The following is a 20581-nucleotide window of genomic DNA, read 5'->3' on the forward strand; positions in this document are numbered from 1 at the left end:
ATTAATAAATGGACAATCTAACACACCATACAATCTTTAGAAAAATGTAAAAAACATTTTCAGCATTCCTGATCAATACAAATTGAAAAAAAATGGGAACTCCGATTGGATTTTTCAGTGAAATGAAGAAAAAGCTTTTGATTTTTTTCGGGAGATTCGATCATATTTATCAAATTGCTGTAAAATCGGATCATTTTATTGTATCGTGTGTGGCCACCTTAATGGGGACAATGACATCAGTAAAAAGTAGACCAAGGTCTAACCCTTTCTCACACTACCCAAACCAGGAAATGTGCAGAGATTCTACTTTAACTTTAGGGCTCTTTTCCATTATGGAATGCTGAGCCATGTGGGGGACGGCGCTTGCGATCCCATTCATTATACTGAATGGGATCGCGGGCGCAATCACCCCGAAATGCAGGCAGCCATGCGCTGCGATTCAGTGGTGACTCGCCACATATGTATGGAAACATCAGGCAGTGCAGGCTATGCACTGCCTGATGTCCATGCCATCACGTTTCCATAAGCGCGCATATGGAGACGAGCCCTTAGGGTCACGTTCACAGTGGTACATTGTGGTGCAGTGTAATAGCTGGTTTGTAACACAGCATACCACACTGCAGTGCACCACCTATGCAACGCTCACGGTATGTTAACGCAGTGCGTTACCGCTAAACATGCGTGTTGAAGCATAGTTTTCATTGACTATGCTTCACTGTACCCATCACAAAGCATGGATAATGTGCAACGCCGCAGTCCTGATCCATGGCGTTGTATTCCTGCTCTTGTTAGGGTTAGGCATAGGTTGGGGGGATTGTTATGGTTAGGCATAGGTTGGGGGGTTGTTATGGTTAGGGATAGGTTGGGGGGATTGTTATGGTTAGGCATAGGTTGGGGGGTTGTTATGGTTAGGCATAGGTTGGGGGGATTGTTATGGTTAGGGATAGGTTGGGGGTTGTTATGGTTAGGCATAGGTTGGGGGGGTTGTTATGGTTAGGCATAGGTTGGGGGGGTTGTTATGGTTAGGCATAGGTTGGGGGGGTTGTCATGGTTAGGCATAGGTTGGGGGGATTGTTATGGTTAGGCATAGGTTGGGGGGGGGGGTTATGGTTAGGCATAGGTTGGGGGGTTGTTATGGTTAGGCATAGGTTGGGGGGTTGTTATGGTTAGGCATAGGTTGGGGGGAGGGGTAATGGTTAGGCATAGGTTGGGGGTTGTTATGGGTAGGCATATGTTGGGGGGGGGGGGTTATGGTTAGGCATAGGTTGGGCAGGTTATTAGGATTAGGCATAGGTTGGGGGGGGGGTTTATGGTTAGGCATAGGTTGGGGGGGTTATGGTTAGGCATAGGTTGAGGGGGGGGGGTTATGGTTAGGCATAGGTTGGGGGGGGTTGTTAGGGTTAGGCATAGGTTGGGGGGGGGTTATGGTTAGGCATAGGTTGGGGGGTTGTTAGGGTTAGGCATAGGATCAGGGGTTGTTAAAAATAGGCAAAGGTTGGTGGAGTTGTTATGGTTAGGCATAGGTTGGGGAAGTTGTTTTGGTTAGTCATAGGTTGGGGAGGTTGTTATGGTTAGGCATTGCTCTAGCTGGTAGTTAGCAATTGTGTTTGTTGCAGTTAGCATTCAGTTTAGAGGTGGTGGGGGTGAGTTCCCTGGAGGTGAGAGGTCCAGGGCTTGCCCACACTTCTGTCTAGGTATCGCATGGTGGTTTGAGGGCCCCAGCTAGTGAGAGAACCCTGGGGGCCCCGGCTGTCGTGCGGACCAGAGTTTGTGTATGGTTAGCCATAGGTTGGGAGGGGGGTTTGTTATGGTTAGGCATAGGTTGGGGGGGGGGGTTGTTAGGCATAGGTTGGGGGGGGTTGTTAGGCATAGGTTGGGGGGGGTTGTTAGGGTTAGGCATAGGTTGGGGGGGGGGGTTGTTAGGGTTAGGCATCAGTTGGGTGGGTTGGTTACAGTTAGGCATTAGTAGAGTGAGGGTTCAAAATATTACAAAAATTACAATTACATTATATAGTAGAATATCAGTAATTTTACCAATTTTCTACTGTCGGCTATTTCCAGCGCCCAAATTACTGTGGCACTCTTTTTACATGTATGCAATGATTTCCCATTTTCAAAAAAATTTGCTAAACTTTAATGGTACCTCCTGAGTACTCCAAAAGTAACCCCTGGGGTACACGTCGCACATGTTGAAAACCTAAAATATGGTAGAAGTATTCGGATATATTGTACTTCTATTGTTTCTGTGACTAAAATCCCCATATGGATTACAAAAAGGTACTGGTTATAGGGATTAAAATGAGGATATATTCCACGCTCTGTGTCTATTCTAAGGAACTTTTAAGGGCCTGCCTTGCCTGATGTTACTAACTTCTGTAGATGTAGTGACTTTCCTATCGGAAATGCACAAGGTCACAAGGCGGGCAGACAAAGTGACCACAGTGCACTCCACATTCCACACCTATTCCATGTCCATCTTTAGAGTAAGCCCACCCGCTGGAGGACTCCACACATACGTCCATCCTCAGAGCAAGCTCACCCACTGGAGGACTCCACACATGCGTCCATCCTCAGAGCAAGCTCACCCACTGGAGGAATCCACACATGCGTCCATCCTCAGAGCAAGCCCACCCATTGGAGGACTCCCCACATACGTCTATCCTCAGACCAAGCCCACCCACTGGAGGACTCCACACACACGTCCATCCTCAGACCAAGCCCACCCACTGGAGGACTCCACACATGGATACATCCTCAGAGCAAGCTCACCCACTGGAGAACTCCACACATGCGTCCATCCTCAGAGCAAGCCCACCCATTGGAGGACTCCCCACATACGTCCATCCTCAGACCAAGCCCACCCACTGGAGGACTCCACACATACGACCATTCTCAGAGCAAGCCCACCAACTGGAAGACTTCACACATACGTCCATCCTCAGAGTAAGCCCACCCACTGGAGGACTCCACACATACGTCCAGCCTCAGAGCAAGCCCACCCACTGGAGGACTCCACACATACGTCCAGCCTCAGAGCAAGCCCACCCACTGGAGGACTCCACACATACGTCCATCTTCAGAGCAAGCCCACCCACTGGATCACTCCACACATACGTCCATCCTCAGAGCAAGCCCACCTACTGGAGGACTCCACACATAAGTCCATCCTCAGAGCAAGCCCACCCACTGGAGGACTCCACACATACGTCCATCCTCAGAGCAAGCCACCCAGTGGAGGACTCCACACATACATACATCCTCAGAGCAAGAACCCACTGGAGAACTCACCACATATGTCCATCCTCAGAGCAAGCTCACCCACTGGAGAACTCCACACATGCGTCCATCCTCAGAGCAAGCCCACCCATTGGAGGACTCCCCACATACGTCCATCCTCAGACCAAGCCCACCCACTGGAGGACTCCACACATACGACCATTCTCAGAGCAAGCCCACCAACTGGAAGACTTCACACATACGTCCATCCTCAGAGTAAGCCCACCCACTGGAGGACTCCACACATACGTCCAGCCTCAGAGTAAGCCCACCCACTGGAGGACTCCACACATACGTCCAGCCTCAGAGCAAGCCCACCCACTGGAGGACTCCACACATACGTCCAGCCTCAGAGCAAGCCCACCCACTGGAGGACTCCACACATACGTCCATCTTCAGAGCAAGCCCACCCACTGGATCACTCCACACACACGTCCATCCTCAGAGCAAGCCCACCTACTGGATCACTCCACACATAAGTCCATCCTCAGAGCAAGCCCACCCACTGGAGGACTCCACACATACGTCCATCCTCAGAGCAAGCCACCCAGTGGAGGACTCCACACATACATACATCCTCAGAGCAAGAACCCACTGGAGAACTCACCACATATGTCCATCCTCAGAGCAAGCCCACCCACTGGAGGACTCCACACACACGTCCATCCTCAGACCAAGCCAGCCCACTGGAGGACTCCACACATGGATACATCCTCAGAGCAAGCTCACCCACTGGAGAACTCCACACATGCGTCCATCCTCAGAGCAAGCCCACCCATTGGAGGACTCCCCACATACGTCCATCCTCAGACCAAGCCCACCCACTGGAGGACTCCACACATACGACCATTCTCAGAGCAAGCCCACCAACTGGAAGACTTCACACATACGTCCATCCTCAGAGTAAGCCCACCCACTGGAGGACTCCACACATACGTCCAGCCTCAGAGTAAGCCCACCCACTGGAGGACTCCACACATACGTCCAGCCTCAGAGCAAGCCCACCCACTGGAGGACTCCACACATACGTCCAGCCTCAGAGCAAGCCCACCCACTGGAGGACTCCACACATACGTCCATCTTCAGAGCAAGCCCACCCACTGGATCACTCCACACACACGTCCATCCTCAGAGCAAGCCCACCTACTGGATCACTCCACACATAAGTCCATCCTCAGAGCAAGCCCACCAACTGGAGGACTCCACACATACGTCCATCCTCAGAGCAAGCCACCCAGTGGAGGACTCCACACATACATACATCCTCAGAGCAAGAACCCACTGGAGAACTCACCACATATGTCCATCCTCAGAGCAAGCCCACCCACTGGAGGACTCCACATATACACTCCTCCTCAGAGCAAGCCAACCTACTGGAGGACTCCAGTCATACGTCCATCCTCAGAGCAAGCCCACCCACTGGAGGACTCCACACATACGTCCATCCTCAGAGCAAGCCACCCACTGGAGCGCTCCACACATACGTCCATCCTCAGAGCAAGCCACCCACTGGAGGACTCCACACATACGTCCATCCTCAGAGCAAGCCCACCCACTGGAGGACTCCACTCCACATATACGTCCTTCCTCAGAGCAAGCCCACCTACTGGAGGGACTGCACACATACGTCCATCCTCAGAGCAAGCCCACCCACTGGAGGACTCCACTCCACACATACGTCCTTCCTCAGAGCAAGCCCACCTACTGGAGGACTGCACACATATGTCCATACTCAGAGTAAGCGCACCCACTGGAGGACTCCACATATACGCTCATCCTCAGAGCAAGCCCACCCACTGGAGGACTCCACACATATGTCCATCCTCAGACCAAGCCCACCACTGGATCACTCCACATATACACTCCTCCTCAGAGCAAGCCAACCTACTGGAGGACTCCAGTCATACGTCCATCCTCAGAGCAAGCCACCCACTGGAGGACTCCACACATACGTCCATCCTCAGAGCAAGCCCACCTACTGGAGGACTCCACACATACATCCATCCTCAGAGCAAGCCCACCCACTGGAGGGACTGCACACATATGTCCATATTCAGAGTAAGCGCACCCACTGGAGGACTCCACACATACGTCCATCTTCAGAGCAAGCCAACCCACTGGATCACTCCACACATATGTCCATCCTCAGAGCAAGCCCACCCATTGGAGGACTCCACATATACGCTCATCCTCAGAGCAAGCCAACCTACTGGAGAATTCGAGTGATACGTCCATCCTCAGAGCACGCCCACCCACTGGAGGACTCCACACATACGTCCATCCTCAGAGCAAGCCACCCACTGGAGGACTCCACACACACACACACACACGTCCATCCTCAGAGCAAACCCACCTACTGGATCACTCCACACATATGTCCATCCTCAGAGCAAGCCCACCCATTGGAGGACTCCACATATACGCTCATCCTCAGAGCAAGCCAACCTACTGGAGAATTCGAGTGATACGTCCATCCTCAGAGCACGCCCACCCACTGGAGGACTCCACACATACGTCCATCCTCAGAGCAAGCCCACCCACTGGATCACTCCACACACACGTCCATCCTCAGAGCAAGCCCACCTACTGGATCACTCCACACATAAGTCCATCCTCAGAGCAAGCCCACCCACTGGAGGACTCCACACATACGACCATTCTCAGAGCAAGCCCACCAACTGGAAGACTTCACACATACGTCCATCCTCAGAGTAAGCCCACCCACTGGAGGACTCCACACATACGTCCAGCCTCAGAGCAAGCCCACCCACTGGAGGACTCCACACATACGTCCAGCCTCAGAGCAAGCCCACCCACTGGAGGACTCCACACATACGTCCATCTTCAGAGCAAGCCCACCCACTGGATCACTCCACACACACGTCCATCCTCAGAGCAAGCCCACCTACTGGATCACTCCACACATAAGTCCATCCTCAGAGCAAGCCCACCCACTGGAGGACTCCACACATACGTCCATCCTCAGAGCAAGCCACCCAGTGGAGGACTCCACACATACATGCATCCTCAGAGCAAGAACCCACTGGAGAACTCACCACATATGTCCATCCTCAGAGCAAGCCCACCCACTGGAGGACTCCACATATACACTCCTCCTCAGAGCAAGCCAACCTACTGGAGGACTCCAGTCATACGTCCATCCTCAGAGCAAGCCCACCCACTGGAGGACTCCACACATACGTCCATCCTCAGAGCAAGCCACCCACTGGAGCGCTCCACACATACGTCCATCCTCAGAGCAAGCCACCCACTGGAGGACTCCACACATACGTCCATCCTCAGAGCAAGCCCACCCACTGGAGGACTCCACTCCACACATACGTCCTTCCTCAGAGCAAGCCCACCTACTGGAGGACTGCACACATACGTCCATCCTCAGAGCAAGCCCACCCACTGGAGGACTCCACTCCACACATACGTCCTTCCTCAGAGCAAGCCCACCTACTGGAGGACTGCACACATATGTCCATCCTCAGACCAAGCCCACCCACTGGATCACTCCACATATACACTCCTCCTCAGAGCAAGCCAACCTACTGGAGGACTCCAGTCATACGTCCATCCTCAGAGCAAGCCACCCACTGGAGGACTCCACACATACGTCCATCCTCAGAGCAAGCCCACCTACTGGAGGACTCCACACATACATCCATCCTCAGAGCAAGCCCACCCACTGGAGGACTGCACACATATGTCCATATTCAGAGTAAGCGCACCCACTGGAGGACTCCACACATACGTCCATCTTCAGAGCAAGCCAACCCACTGGATCACTCCACACATATGTCCATCCTCAGAGCAAGCCCACCCATTGGAGGACTCCACATATACGCTCATCCTCAGAGCAAGCCAACCTACTGGAGAATTCGAGTGATACGTCCATCCTCAGAGCACGCCCACCCACTGGAGGACTGCACACATATGTCCATATTCAGAGTAAGCGCACCCACTGGAGGACTCCACACATACGTCCATCTTCAGAGCAAGCCAACCCACTGGATCACTCCACACATATGTCCATCCTCAGAGCAAGCCCACCCATTGGAGGACTCCACATATACGCTCATCCTCAGAGCAAGCCAACCTACTGGAGAATTCGAGTGATACGTCCATCCTCAGAGCAAGCCACCCACTGGAGGACTCCACACACACACACGTCCATCCTCAGAGCAAACCCACCCACTGGAGGACTCCACACATACGTAGCTGCTGCAGGCTTCCTCCCCTCACAGGGATGCTGTGATATAATTGGCCTGGTAATGAATTATATTATGTAATAAAATGACACATCCATCTGAAGCACATATTTAGATTTATGCAAGGGACGCATACGATATTCATGAATACTTGAGGGTCATTTCCACAAAACACAAAGCAATCTGCACATCTAACAGCTGGCCCCAATGTCCTTTCCTGCTGAAATTCATTATAATAGAGAATTTAACCAAGAAAAAGCTATCAGTATTAACAAGTGAAACAGTGCAAGCCTGACTAGAATTCAGTAATGGGGAATACACACACCATTATTCACATTGTTTGACCTCCCCTCAGGACCAGGCCTATAAATACACAGCAGCAGAGGTCAAACCTAAGCTGTTCCATTTCCTAGCTACCAGTAATTCGTGACCAGGCTGGTGACGTGGGCTGGGTAACCGTGACTGATGTTAAATCAGCATCCCTAGGTGACTGGGGATCTCACCAGAGGCCCTGAGTGTGCAGCCTAAGGATCCCTACCAAGGTGTGTCCTCCTCCACCAATCCACCCATCACCATGGAGTCAGAAAACGGATTAACAGGAATACAATTCAATACAGCAAGTCACTGAATGCCACAAGGAAGGTTTGATATTCTCATCTCCATAATCATATCAGCTTACAGAATCCCATTTTTAGAAATCCCTGATTCACCTCAATCATCTCACAATAACATCATGCTTCAGGGACAGTCTGCAATGCTTCTAGGAATTCTCAGAAAAAAAAAGCAGAAGTCATGGAAATACAGGAACTGGCCGTTACTTTGCTAAGCAACCAGCCTTCAACGTTCCATCTTTCCAGTGGAGGTTTGAGAATGCTAAAATGTAGTTGCTAGGGGTAACAGAGAAGACCTTTAACCCTGATGTCACCATTTTCATCATTTACAGTTCAGCACCTGAGTCAGGTCCTCAGGCTCCTTGCTAGATCAAAGTATAAATATATCACTTACTACAGCTGCTACACAGTAAAAGTAGTTATAATAATATTTTTACTGATAAAGCGCCAAAGTATTACGCAGCGCTGTATAATAAATAGAGGTTACAGATGACAAACCAGAAAACACAAGTAAAAATGACAACAATAATAAAATAATAATAATAGAGACCAAACAGCTCAGATGGCAAGGATGAGTTAAAAAGTGTGCATGTAAAAAAAAAAAAATTTGAAGATGGCATGACGTGGGCAGGATGAGCACGCCTGGCAGTGCCCTGGCACAGGTAGTGCCCCTAGTCTTACAGAATAAGCTGTATAGTACAAGCATTGCATCTAGGGAAGGCCTACTAGACCTAGAGTAACAGACATGAAATGTCACCACATCCTGCTTTCAAGGACATTGCAGGCTGCTCCATGGATCCTATCTCCAGTCTCCTCTACATCCCACTGATGTAATTTATCGATCCCTGCTGGCAAGGATGCCTATCTGGCTAATGGGCACATGATGCACAGCACAGCAGGCATGCCTACACCATCATGGGCATGCATGGCATTGGGGAGAATGGTGGGGTATCCCACTCACCTTTTTGACCTGATCATCTTTGAGCTCAGTGAAGTAATAGGCCAGGAGCTGGGCTGCTATCATCCTGCAGGCTGGTCACAGCTGCCAGTGCAATGTCAGGTAATCTTCCTGTGGGGGGTAGCAGCACTTTAGTGCCTAGGCAGGGCAGAAATTCACTGATAACAGAGCTGCTCCCCCTCTCTCTCTCCTTCTGGCTTACAAGCTAAGAGATGTAGTCGTTTTTTTTCTCCTTTCCTCTCTGGCTGTGACATGCTAGACCAGCCCACTTCCCAGCCTGCCATTGGCTAGCAAAGAAGGGCTTGCTTGCTGCATTTAGAGAGCAGCTTCATTAAGGGGGGGGGGGGGGGGGGGGTGCAAGACCTGAGGGTGCTCAGTGCTGTGGGTGTGTAGGTGCTTTATGGGAAGTGTGTCCTGATGGGCAGAACAATGTCACGGGAGTTGGTCAGAACAGCAGCACTCATGCACTTTGCATAGAGGATTCTGCACAGGGGGAAGGGGATGTGTGTCAGAGAGGGATGAAACTTCTCAGGAGGAAGGGGGCAGGTCCAAAGCAAACAGCATCATCTACTACTAAATATATCATAATAGCACGTTCATCACGTAGCAGTGGTGCCCACTGCCTTCCCCCATCACTTCCTGGTCTGTGGACCACACAAGGCAGGGGCTGGATCTGAGATAGATGGGGTGAAGGCAAGTGGACATCCCCCTGCATTGTGGTGAATGTGATCTGTGCTAAGAAGAATGCCTGCCTGTGATGACATTGCACAGATCCTTCTGCTGTGTGTTCACTATACACATCCATGGGAGGAGGGACCTTACACGAGAGAGGACTGCATTCCTGGTGGCTTAGTAAGAGGCTTGCTGTTCTTGAGAAACTTGTGACTTGACCACCAGGTTACAAAGTCACGATTGCCCTTTAGATGATTAGAGAGGAGGACTCAGGTTACCTCCCATGCTAAAGCCTATAAGGTTTCACTCAGTATGGCCTCAGGTGAAGGATGGGAGGCCAGTACCAGGCAGAAAAAGCTAGACCTATGCTTATTTCACATAGCTTGGTGTAATCTATTTCACATAGATTACAGCAAAATGCCAGGAACTCAATGAAGCCTAGCAAATCGACTCTTCTCTCCCCCAGCCAACAGCTTCTTAAAACTAAAACTATTTTGTTTCAAAAAATACTTTATTTTGCTACATTGTTATTTTTTCCCTTTTTTTTCTAGGAAGTATTTGTGTTGTTCTACGGAATAATAAACAGAGGTAGATTGTTTTGAAAAGCTCTTGCTAATGCAATGCTATGGGGAATTGTTATAAAATCACATCCCTCAAGTCGGATCACACCCATAGCATTACATAAGCAAGAGCTTTCCAAATCACAAGCGCTTAGAAACGGCATAGTAACCTACTGCTAGTGGGTTCCAGGGCTTAGACCCGGTTAAGGCCCGGTTCACATTAGCGTTCCAGGTCCGGCTTCCCCGGACCCGGAACGCTCCGTACACAGCGGATGGTGAATGGATACATTGTTAATCAATGTATCCATTCACACTCGTGCGACCGTCCCGATCCGGGAACGCAGCTCCGGAACGATCCGGCTTTTTTTTCCAACATGCTCCATTTTTGCCGTCCGTCCCGGTTCGGCTGCGGACCCGGGCCGGATCCTGACCCGAACATGCGGCCCATGCTGTGCAATGAGAAACTGATGTTTCTCATCACACTGGCAATAGGACCAGATGCTTCCAGCACCGGTCCTATGCCACTTGGGGGGCCCGGACTACACGCCGGTATCCCCCATGCTTGCGGTGCCTTTCTGGCACTGCAATGTATCTAGTTCCGGCTACTTTATTGTAGCCGGAACTGATACATTCCGGATCCGCAACTGGTGGAAACTTGTGGCCACCGCAGAGACCCATACGGTCTCTTTGCGGCCCCCGGACACTTGCTCCGGTGTTGTTCTTCCTCGGAGTCGTGCCCCCATGCCTGTACTAGTGCGTCTGTTCTGCGCATGCAGGAAAAAGCCGTACACTAGCAGCTTTGTGCTATTGTGCCGGCGTGGACTGTATTTGCACATGTGCAGTACACTCCTGCTTGTACATGAATGGGTTCAATATTTGGCAAACCCTTGTTGAACATGCTTAGAGGGAGCCTACACTGGAATAGCTACCAAACAACATAATTAAGCAGCATATCCCACCAAACAACCTACTTAGGCAGCATATCCCCTCCAAAGCTACCTTATTAGGCAAAATATTCCTTCCTTCAATCACTGCAATACAAAAAACTGAACACAAAGCATTGAGTTTTTCACAACAAAGATTGATCTGTCAGCTAAAATTTGTTTCCTTTGTTTAAAGTTTGCTCTAAACCGACACTGATCAACCACAACTTTAAAACCACTAATGGAGAAAGTGAATAATACTGGTTATCTTCTTACACCGGTACCTGTGAAGGGGTAGGACATATATAGAAGGTGACATCACCGTCTATCGCACTGCCCAGCCTCTGCATATTTTTGTGATGAATGTCCAGGCGAGCCACCATCTGGCCACTGCAGGGGGCCGGCCATTTATTAACAATGGACATGCGTTTGCACTGTTTCCTTATTCACTGAAATATAGAAATGAAGCCGGTACCATCCAATGCTCTTTTACAAATTTTATTCCATCAGACTGTCATAATAAGTACAGCGTTTCGGAGAGGTGTATTGCTCCTTTATCAAGCTATGACAGCTGTGGCTATCCGACTGTCATAGCTTGATGAAGGAGTATGACACCGCTCCGAAACGCTGTACTTATTATGAAAGTCTGATGGAATAAAATGTATAAGGGCTTGATCACACTATGGGCCTGATTCACAAAGCGGTGCAAAGTGTTTGCACCCCTGTGAAAAGCCCTTTATCACGCCTAAACTCAGTTTAGGCGTGATAAAATGAAACTCGCGCGAAATTCCCGCGCACAATCACGCGGCGCACGGTACAGTGCGCGCGTTGCGCCCATTAAACCCTATGGGCGCTGCGCACGGAATTGCGCTATTGCGCGTGGGACTTTGCGCACGATAACCAGCACAAAGCGGTGCTAACTCAGCGGTGCAAAGGTTATCACGCCTAAAGTCTTTTAGGCGTGATAACTGAGTTATCACCGCTTTGTGAATCAGGCCCTATGAGTGTTTGCGGATTTTTTTACGCACTGGTGATTTTAAAAATCGCCCTAAAAGCACTTGTTCAATAATTCCCTATGAGAGTGTCCACATCTGAGCGGTTCGGTTCCGATCTGCTTTCAAAAGCGATGCCTGTACCATTTTCTGAGCATTTTGGCTCAATGGAAGGTATAGGAAAATCGCAAAGTGCTTGAAAAAGCGCTTTGTATAGCGATTTCCTGAGCTCTTTTATGAATAAATACATTGTATTTATTCATTTCCGAGTGAAAGAGTTCACTTCCTGACGTCAGACAGAATCGCTCTGCAAGAGCACTTAGAAAAGCGCTTTTCTAAGCACAGGGAAAAGCGCTGACAAAACTCTCAAGAAATCGCTCAGCACTTGCGATAGTGCTGGCGATTTATAATGTGAACCTAGCCTAAAACAGCATTGGATGGTGCTGGCTTCATTTCTATACTGAACTACTTGCTTGGTGATCAGGCAGCCTTGGCACATGTACAGATAACTTTCTACAGGGAGTGCATTCCTTTATCGATTTCTTCTTATTCAATTAAATGGAAAACTATAAAGAAAGAACTGACACAATGCTGCACTGTTTCAAAACTGAAGTTCAAAATTATGAATAAATAAACAGCAAATAATAATCTGGATAAAGACACTATCCTTTGGGGGGGGGAATGAGGCAGTGAATGCCACATAACGTGCCCTGAAAAAAGGGGGTGAGTGGGGAGGAATGCTGATCTTGTAGTCTGCAGAGCCGCATCATCCACAAGGAAAGCCTAAGCAGTGGCCCAAGGCCTGGAGAGTGTCAAGGGCCTGATGGTTGCTAGCTCCCACTAAATCTAACAAAAAAAAAAAAAGCAAGATGATTATCAGCTCTGGGCAAAAACTGCTATCTTAGATCAAAAGGACGTAACACCATGGTCACCCCCAGAATCCACCTCAAAACCTTTGGAGACAGAGCCTTTTGTCATGCTGCCCCTACACTTTGGAACTCCCTGCCACACCCAATCAGGACAGCTCCATCCCTGGAAGCATTCAAGTCTAAACTGAAAACCTACCTCTTTAGTCTGGCATTCATGAACATCTGACTATCTCCTCTGTAACACAACCCAGCCTGCAACTCTGTATTAATCTGAGACACAGCTATGCGCTTTGAGTCCTATGGGAGATAAGCGCTTTACAAATGTTATTGTATTGTATTGTATCTTGCCTAGGGCCCAATTTCATTATAATCCTTTTCTGGTAGTCTGGCATCCCTCCTCAGATCCTAACAAAAGGAATGCCTACTAAACCTACAAAGGGAGCTGCGTAATATATTGGTGCTTTATAAATACAATTAATCAAATAATAATAATAAACCTTTAAGGGCTCGTTTCGCATGCAGATTCGCATAGGCAATACAAGTGGATGGGATTGTTTCCACTTGTGCGTCGTGCGGGTGCGCTTTGGTGTGCGGGGAAAATCCATACGGCAGAGCCGTCAGATTTCGCGTACGGCTGGAATGCGGGCGAATCGCACGCAATGCTTTTAATAGGGAATGCGGCTTTGTCATGCGGTTTTCCCCGCGTGCGATTTCGCATGAAATGTTATGGAAATTTACACAGGCAGTGACATGGTTAAATTCGCCTGCTTCTTAGCCATGCAAAATCGCGGGGAAACAGCATGCGGAAACGCATCCACATGCGATTTCGTCCGCGGTGGAATCCAGGCGATTCTGCACTGCAACAGTGGAAATGAGCCCTAAAGTAGACCCGAACTCAGAACTTCCTCTCTGCTCTAAAAGATAAGCAACAGCATAATACATCTGCAGTGTGTCTACTTCCTGCTTTCATGGAAGCAGAAAGGGGTAACATACTGTGTTTACATATTAGCTGCTCTGCCGTAGCAGCCAGCTGACAGCTGAGAGATCAAATTACAATTGTCATTAGTCACAGATGAAGAGGAATTAGACATTAAATAAATACTGGGAGAATTTTTTCTCTGTTTTCCTTCTGTCCTGTGCAAGAGTTCAGGACTACTTTAAGAAACTACTGTTAGTACACATAAAAAGAGCATACAGGTAATTCTTGGTTTGCGAACAGAGGAATGACCTGCCATTATTAATGTGCACCCTCGCCGCAATCATGTCATTTTCACAGGCCAGAGCTGACAATGGAGACACAGAAGGCAGTAAACTCTCCCAGACCAGCATGGGAGATGAGTAAAGGGAGAGACCACAGGATTAATCAAAATATCAAAAAAGGAGTCAAAACGACTGTGTATTACTTACAGTATAGTTACATATGCTCTGCGTCAATTCAGTATAATCATGATTCGTGTGTACCATGCTGACAGTAATAATATGTAATAAGGCTAAGGAAGAATTAGCTCTTGGGTGCACAAACATGTCACAAGTCACCCCAATACCCTCTGAAAAAGACCACTGCTGCTGCTGCCATGGGAGTCCAGACTTCATGCAAAAGAGGCTGCAGTACTCTATGCTTAATATTCCTTCCAGCGTTCAATATTTATGCCTAGGCAAGTTACGTATACACTGCTCAAAAACTAGAGGGAACACTTCAAGGACAACTGTAGAGAAAAGAATATGGAGGCTGCCATTTTTATCTCCTATTAAACAATACCAGTTGCCTGGCAGCCCTGCTGATCTATTTGGCTGTAGTAATGTCTGAATAACACCAGAAACAAGCATGCAGCTAATCCTGTCAGATCTGACAATAATGTCAGAAACACCTGATCTGCTGCATGCTTGTTCAGGGGCTATGGCTAAACGTATTAGAGGCAGAGGATCAGCAGGACAGCCAGGCAACTGGTATTGCTTCAAAGGAAATAAACATGGCAGCTTCCATATCCCTCTCGCTTCAGTTGTCCTTTAAACAACACAATGTAACTCCAAGGCAATCACACTTCTGTGAAATCAAACTGTCCACTTAAGTAGCAACAGTGATTGACAATCAATTTCACATGCTGTTGTGCAAATGCAATAGACAACAGGTGGAAATTGTAGGCAATTAGCAAGACATCCCCAATGATGGAGTGGTTCTGCAGGGGGTGACCACACAGATCACTTCTCAGTTCCTATGCTTTCTGGCTGATGTATTGGTCACTTTTGACTACTGGCAGCCAGGGGCGTAACTAGGCCCCACCGGGCCCCCCTGCAGAATTTCAGAGCGCCCCCCCCCCCGGGGCCCGCTCGGGGCCGTTTTGGGGGGCTGGAGGGGTCGCAGCATGAGGGGAAAGCCGTGGCCACAGTTCTTTAACCTGGAGGGGAGCAAAGAGGGGAGAGCCCCAAGGTGAGGGAGGGGGGGGGAGCGCCCCCCCTCCCCACTGGCTGTAGCCACGGCTTTCCCCTCATGCTGCGACCCCTCCAGCCCCCCAAAACGGCCCCGAGCGGGCCCCAGGAAGCAGGCCCTATTGTTACGCCAGTGCTGGCAGCGCTTTCACTCTAGTTGGTTGAGACCCACTCCATGGTTTGAGATGGTGTCTACAACTCACACAAGTGGCTCAGGTAGTGCAGCTCATCCAGGATGGCACATCAATGCGAGCTGTGGCAAGAAGTTTTGCTGTGTCTGTCAGCGTAGTGTGCAGAGCATGGAGGCTCTACCAGCAGACAGGCCAGTACATCAGGAGACGTGGTGGAGGCCATAGGAGGGCAACAACCCAGCAGCAGGACCGCTACCTCCCCATTTGTGCAAGGAGGAACAGGAGGAGCACTGCGAGAGCCCTGCAAAATGACCTCCAGCAGGCCACAAATGTGCATGTGTCTGCTCAAACGGTCAGAAACAGACTCCATGAGGGTGGTATGAGGGCCCGGTGTCCACAGGTCGGGGTTGTGCTTACAGCCCAACATTGTGCAGGACGTATGGCATTTACCAGAGAACACCAAGATTGGCAAATTCGCCTATGGAGCCCTGTGCTCTTCACACATGAAAGCAGGTTCACACTGAGACAGAGTCTGGAGACGCCGTGGTGAATGTTCTACTGCCTGCAACATCCTCCAGCATGACTGATTTGGCAGTGGGTCAGAAATAGTGTGGGGTGGAATTTCTTTGGGGGCTGCACAGCCCTCCATGTGCTCTCCAGAGGTAGCCTGATTGCCATTAGGTACCGAGATGAGATCCTCAGACCCCTTGAGAGACCATATGCTTGGCCCTGGGTTCCTTCTAATGCAAGACAATGTTAGATCTCGTGTGGCTGGAGTGTGTCAGCAGTTCCTGCAAGATGAAGGCATTGATGCTATAGACTGGCCCGCCCGTTCCTCAGACCTGAATCTAATTGAGCACATGTGGGACATCATGTCTTACTCCATTCACCAACATCACATTGCAACACAAAGGCCTAGTGCACACCAAAAACCGCTAGCAGATCCGCAAAATGCTAGCAGATTTTGAAACGCTTTTTCTTATTTTCCTGCAGCGTTTCAGCTAGCGTTTTGCGGTTTTGTGTAGCGGTTTTGGTATAGTAGATTTCATGTATTGTTACAGTAAAGCTGTTACTGAACAGCTACTGTAACAAAAAACGCCTGGCAAACCGCTCTGAAGTGGCGTTTTTCAGAGCGGTTTGCGGTTTTCCTATACTTAACATTGAGGCAGAAACGCATTCGCAATCCAAAATCTGCAGCAGCCCGGGAGTATGCGTTTCTGCAAAACGCCTCCCGCTCTGGTGTGCACCAGCCCATTGAAATACATTACCCTAGCGGATCCGCACCCGCAAGCAGATCGCAAACCGAAGCGGAAACGCTCCGGTGTGCACTAGGCCAGACTGTCCATGAGTTGGTCGATGCTTCAGTCCAGGTCTGGGAGGAGATCCCACAGGAGACCATCCGCCTCCTCATCAGGAGCATGCCCAGGTGTTGTAGGGAGGTCATACAGGCATGTTGAGGCCACACACACTAATGAGCCTACATCAAAATTGGATGAGCCTGTAGGTTTTTTTTCCACTTTAATTTTGAGTGTGACTCCACATCCAGACCTCCATGTGTTAATAAATTTAATTTCCATTGATCATTTTTGTGTGATTTTGTTGTAAGCAAATTCAACTATGTAAAGAAATAAGTATTTAATAAAAATATTTAATTCACTCAGTTCTAGGATGTCTTATTTTCATGTTACCCCTATTTTTTGAGCAGTGTGTATAGTGTAAGCTTGGCTTGTAACTCCAAACTTGTATTGTGGTGACTTATGTTATGTTTGCATTTATCTGTGTTTTCAATTTTTTGGATACTTTCATAAACTATTTTTGGTACTTATCCGTTAGCCGGGCGCATCCAGCAGCTAATTCCATTCATACTTCACGTAACAAAAGTGTTAATGTAAACGATGGTATTGTGTTTTAAGTGGTCGTCTCGCTGCGGCCAAATGTATTGTAAACAGTGAGTTAATGGAATTAAAATGAAGCCGGCAGCTATCGCTCTCCTCCCCCTTACCCTCTCTCTTCTATACAATACTGGCAGCCGGCGGGGACATGCGTGCCCCCCCAGAGTCGTTTGTCGCGGCAGGGAATCCTGGTTGTTTGCTTGCGACGAACGACTCTGGGGGGACACGTGTTCCCCCCCCCCGCCCCGCCCGGCTGGCAGTGTTCTATAGGAGAGCAAGGCGAGGGCAATTGGGGAGGAGAGCGAGAGCCAAAGCCGGCGGCTTCATTTTAATTCCATTAACTCACTTATTACAATATATTTGGCTGCAGCGAGACAGCCACTTAAAGAGACTCTGAAGCGAGAATAAATCTCGCTTCAGAGCTCATAGTTAGCAGGGGCATGTGTGCCCCTGCTAAACCGCCGCTATCCCGCGGCTAAACAGGGGTCCCTTCACCCCCAAACCCCCCCGCAAAACTTGGTCGTCTTCTTGGTCGCAGATTTTCGTTTCCTGGAGGCAGGGCTAACGGCTGCAGCCCTGCCTCCAGTCACGTTTATCAGCGGCGCATCGCCGCCTCTCCCCCGCCCCTCTCAGTGAAGGAAGACTGAGAGGGGCGGGGGAGAGGCGGAGATACGCGCTGACAGACGCGTGGGAGGCAGGGCTGCGGTGGTTAGCCCTGCCCCAATGCGGAAGCGCTCCCCCGCTGCACCGAGGGGATTTGGGAGTGAAGGGACCCCCGTTAAGCCACGGGATAGCGGCGTTTTAGCAGGGGCACACATGCCCCTGCTATCTATGAGGTCTGAAGCGAGATTTATTCTCGCTTCAGACTCTCTTTAAAACACAATACCATCGTTTCCATTAACACTTTTGTTATGTGAAATATGAATGGAATTAGCACCACCTGCCAGATGAGCCCGGCTAACGGATAAGTACCGTATTTTTTATGCTATTTGTGTACACCCAAGAGCCAATTCTTAGTTTTATTACATAAGAGACCACAGGAGACACAAAAGGGGAACGGTGGATGAAGAGGAGACACAGGGGTTACATAGGAGGCACAAATAGGTCAGAATGAGAACAGTGGAGGGACGGATGGCACAGTGAAGGTACAAAGTGGGCAGTGGTAGTACAAGGGACAGAAGGCACAATGGCGGCAGTGGAAGCACAGTAAAGGCACAGAGGGAGACACTGGTGACACAGAGGGATGCACAGTGGGACACTAGGGTCACAACGAAACAGAGGTGATGGAGAGGGGGACACTAGAGGCACAGGGGGGCAGAGATGCTGCAGAGAGAGACACCAGAGGCACAGGGGGACAGAGTGGGGACACTGGAGGCACAGAAATAGAGCAGAGGGATGCACTGGAGGCACAATGTTCCAACAAATTCAGATTAAGAATGAACCAACAGTCCCTATCTCATTTGTTAACCGTGGGCTACCCGGACACTTATATGGCTACAAACATTAGTAATAAAAAAATCTGGAACCTGTGTAATGTTAGTTGCGTGTAATGTTATCACTGCACAGACTACAGCTCACGTAGCCCTCTAGTGGTACAAACTGTGATATACATGAAAATAGCATTGAGTTTACATTGATAAAGCAACATTTTTTTTTTAGTATTTAATTTATAGAGTACTGAAATCTTCCACAGGACTTTGCAGACTATAATATATATAGTCACTATATAGTCATGTAATTAACTGCCCCACAGCTCAACATATAGTCCCTAGCATATTCATATGCCTAGAGATGCCTAGAGCAGGGACAAGGTTCTCCAGCACCCAAGACTGAGACACCAAAGTGCGCCCCTCCATCCTGCCCACCCGAGCAGTCACACACTGTTTGCTATTAGTCTAAGAAGCGCCCCAGGGCTCCCAAACACCCCGCTCCCCCCCCCCCCCCCCCCTTCCCAGCATATCAATCTCGAGTTATCTGGTTTCAAACACAATAGGGGAATGATAGCTGAGTGAGTTGTGCGCCCCCTCCTACACTGCGCCCTGAGGCTGGAGCCTCTCTTGCCTCGGCCCGGCCCTGCATATGCCCATCATAGTCTAGGGCAGGGGTGTCAAACTCAAATACAAGGAGGACCAAAAAGACCACAAGGGGGTCCCACATCTATTTCATTGCCCAGGGCCCCATTAGCTCTTAGGGTGCATTTCCACTAGTGTGGAGGGGAATCAAAATCGCGTGCGGTTGTATGCGAATTTTACCGCGAATTCGCATACGATTTCGCTTGGATGACGCTGTGTGCGAACTTAACCATGTCAGTGCCTGTGTGCTTTTTCATTGATTCCATGCGAAATCGTATGCGAATTCGCATGAAAATTCGCATGCATAAACGGCATGCAAATTCCCTATTAAATACATTGTATGCGAAACGCATGCGGTATGTGCGGTGTCCAAATTCGGATGGCTCTGCTGTGCAGATTTTTCCTGCACAAGAAAACGCTCCGTTTTCCTGACAAGTGGACACAGGCTCATTTACTTTTATTGGTTATGCGAATTTGCATGCGGGGAACGCATGCGAATTCGCGTTAGTGGAAACGCACCCTTAATCCATCTCTGATCAGTGCATCCCCCTTCCTCAAAAGCTAGATTTCTTGTATGCCGTGCCATGTATTTGGTACTAGTTGTTGCATATTATGGTTTTGAGATGTATAGATTTGTTGATGTCATTTAAATGGTTCATATGCACTTTATTCACAACTAGTGACCTTAGCCCTTTTAAAAACAGGTTAGGTCTGTCACTGTACATCCGCCGCGCCCACCACGTGCCCAAAACGCGCTTACACGTGTGCGTGCGTGCGCATATGCCCGCCCCTCCTGACCCCCCGCCGTGTCATTCCCCCAGCTCTCCTGTGTCTCTGCGTCCCTTCTTGCACATGCGCACAACAAAAACACACAGACATTAGGGTTTTAAAATATAGGATTTTTGCAATCAATGGATAATAATCTGAGTCTATAGTCTATAGCACAGTGAGTGATGGCTAACCTTGGCACTCCAGCTGTGA

General features: G+C 49.2%; 1 protein-coding gene across 1 annotated transcript in view; it reads right to left on the minus strand.

Moving 5' to 3' along the window:
- The window catches only part of LOC137534143 (hexokinase-1), a 128435-nt gene extending 119110 nt beyond the window's left edge, over positions 1 to 9325 (minus strand). Inside the window, exon 1 of the mRNA XM_068255524.1 lies at positions 9066 to 9325. Coding sequence (XP_068111625.1) covers positions 9066 to 9128 — 63 coding nt within the window. The 5' untranslated portion in view covers positions 9129 to 9325. The remainder of the gene's footprint in view (positions 1 to 9065) is intronic.
- Between the last annotated feature and the right edge of the window lie 11256 nt (positions 9326 to 20581).

This window comes from Hyperolius riggenbachi, chromosome 10, assembly GCF_040937935.1.
Source record: "Hyperolius riggenbachi isolate aHypRig1 chromosome 10, aHypRig1.pri, whole genome shotgun sequence".
Lineage (NCBI taxonomy): Eukaryota > Metazoa > Chordata > Amphibia > Anura > Hyperoliidae > Hyperolius > Hyperolius riggenbachi.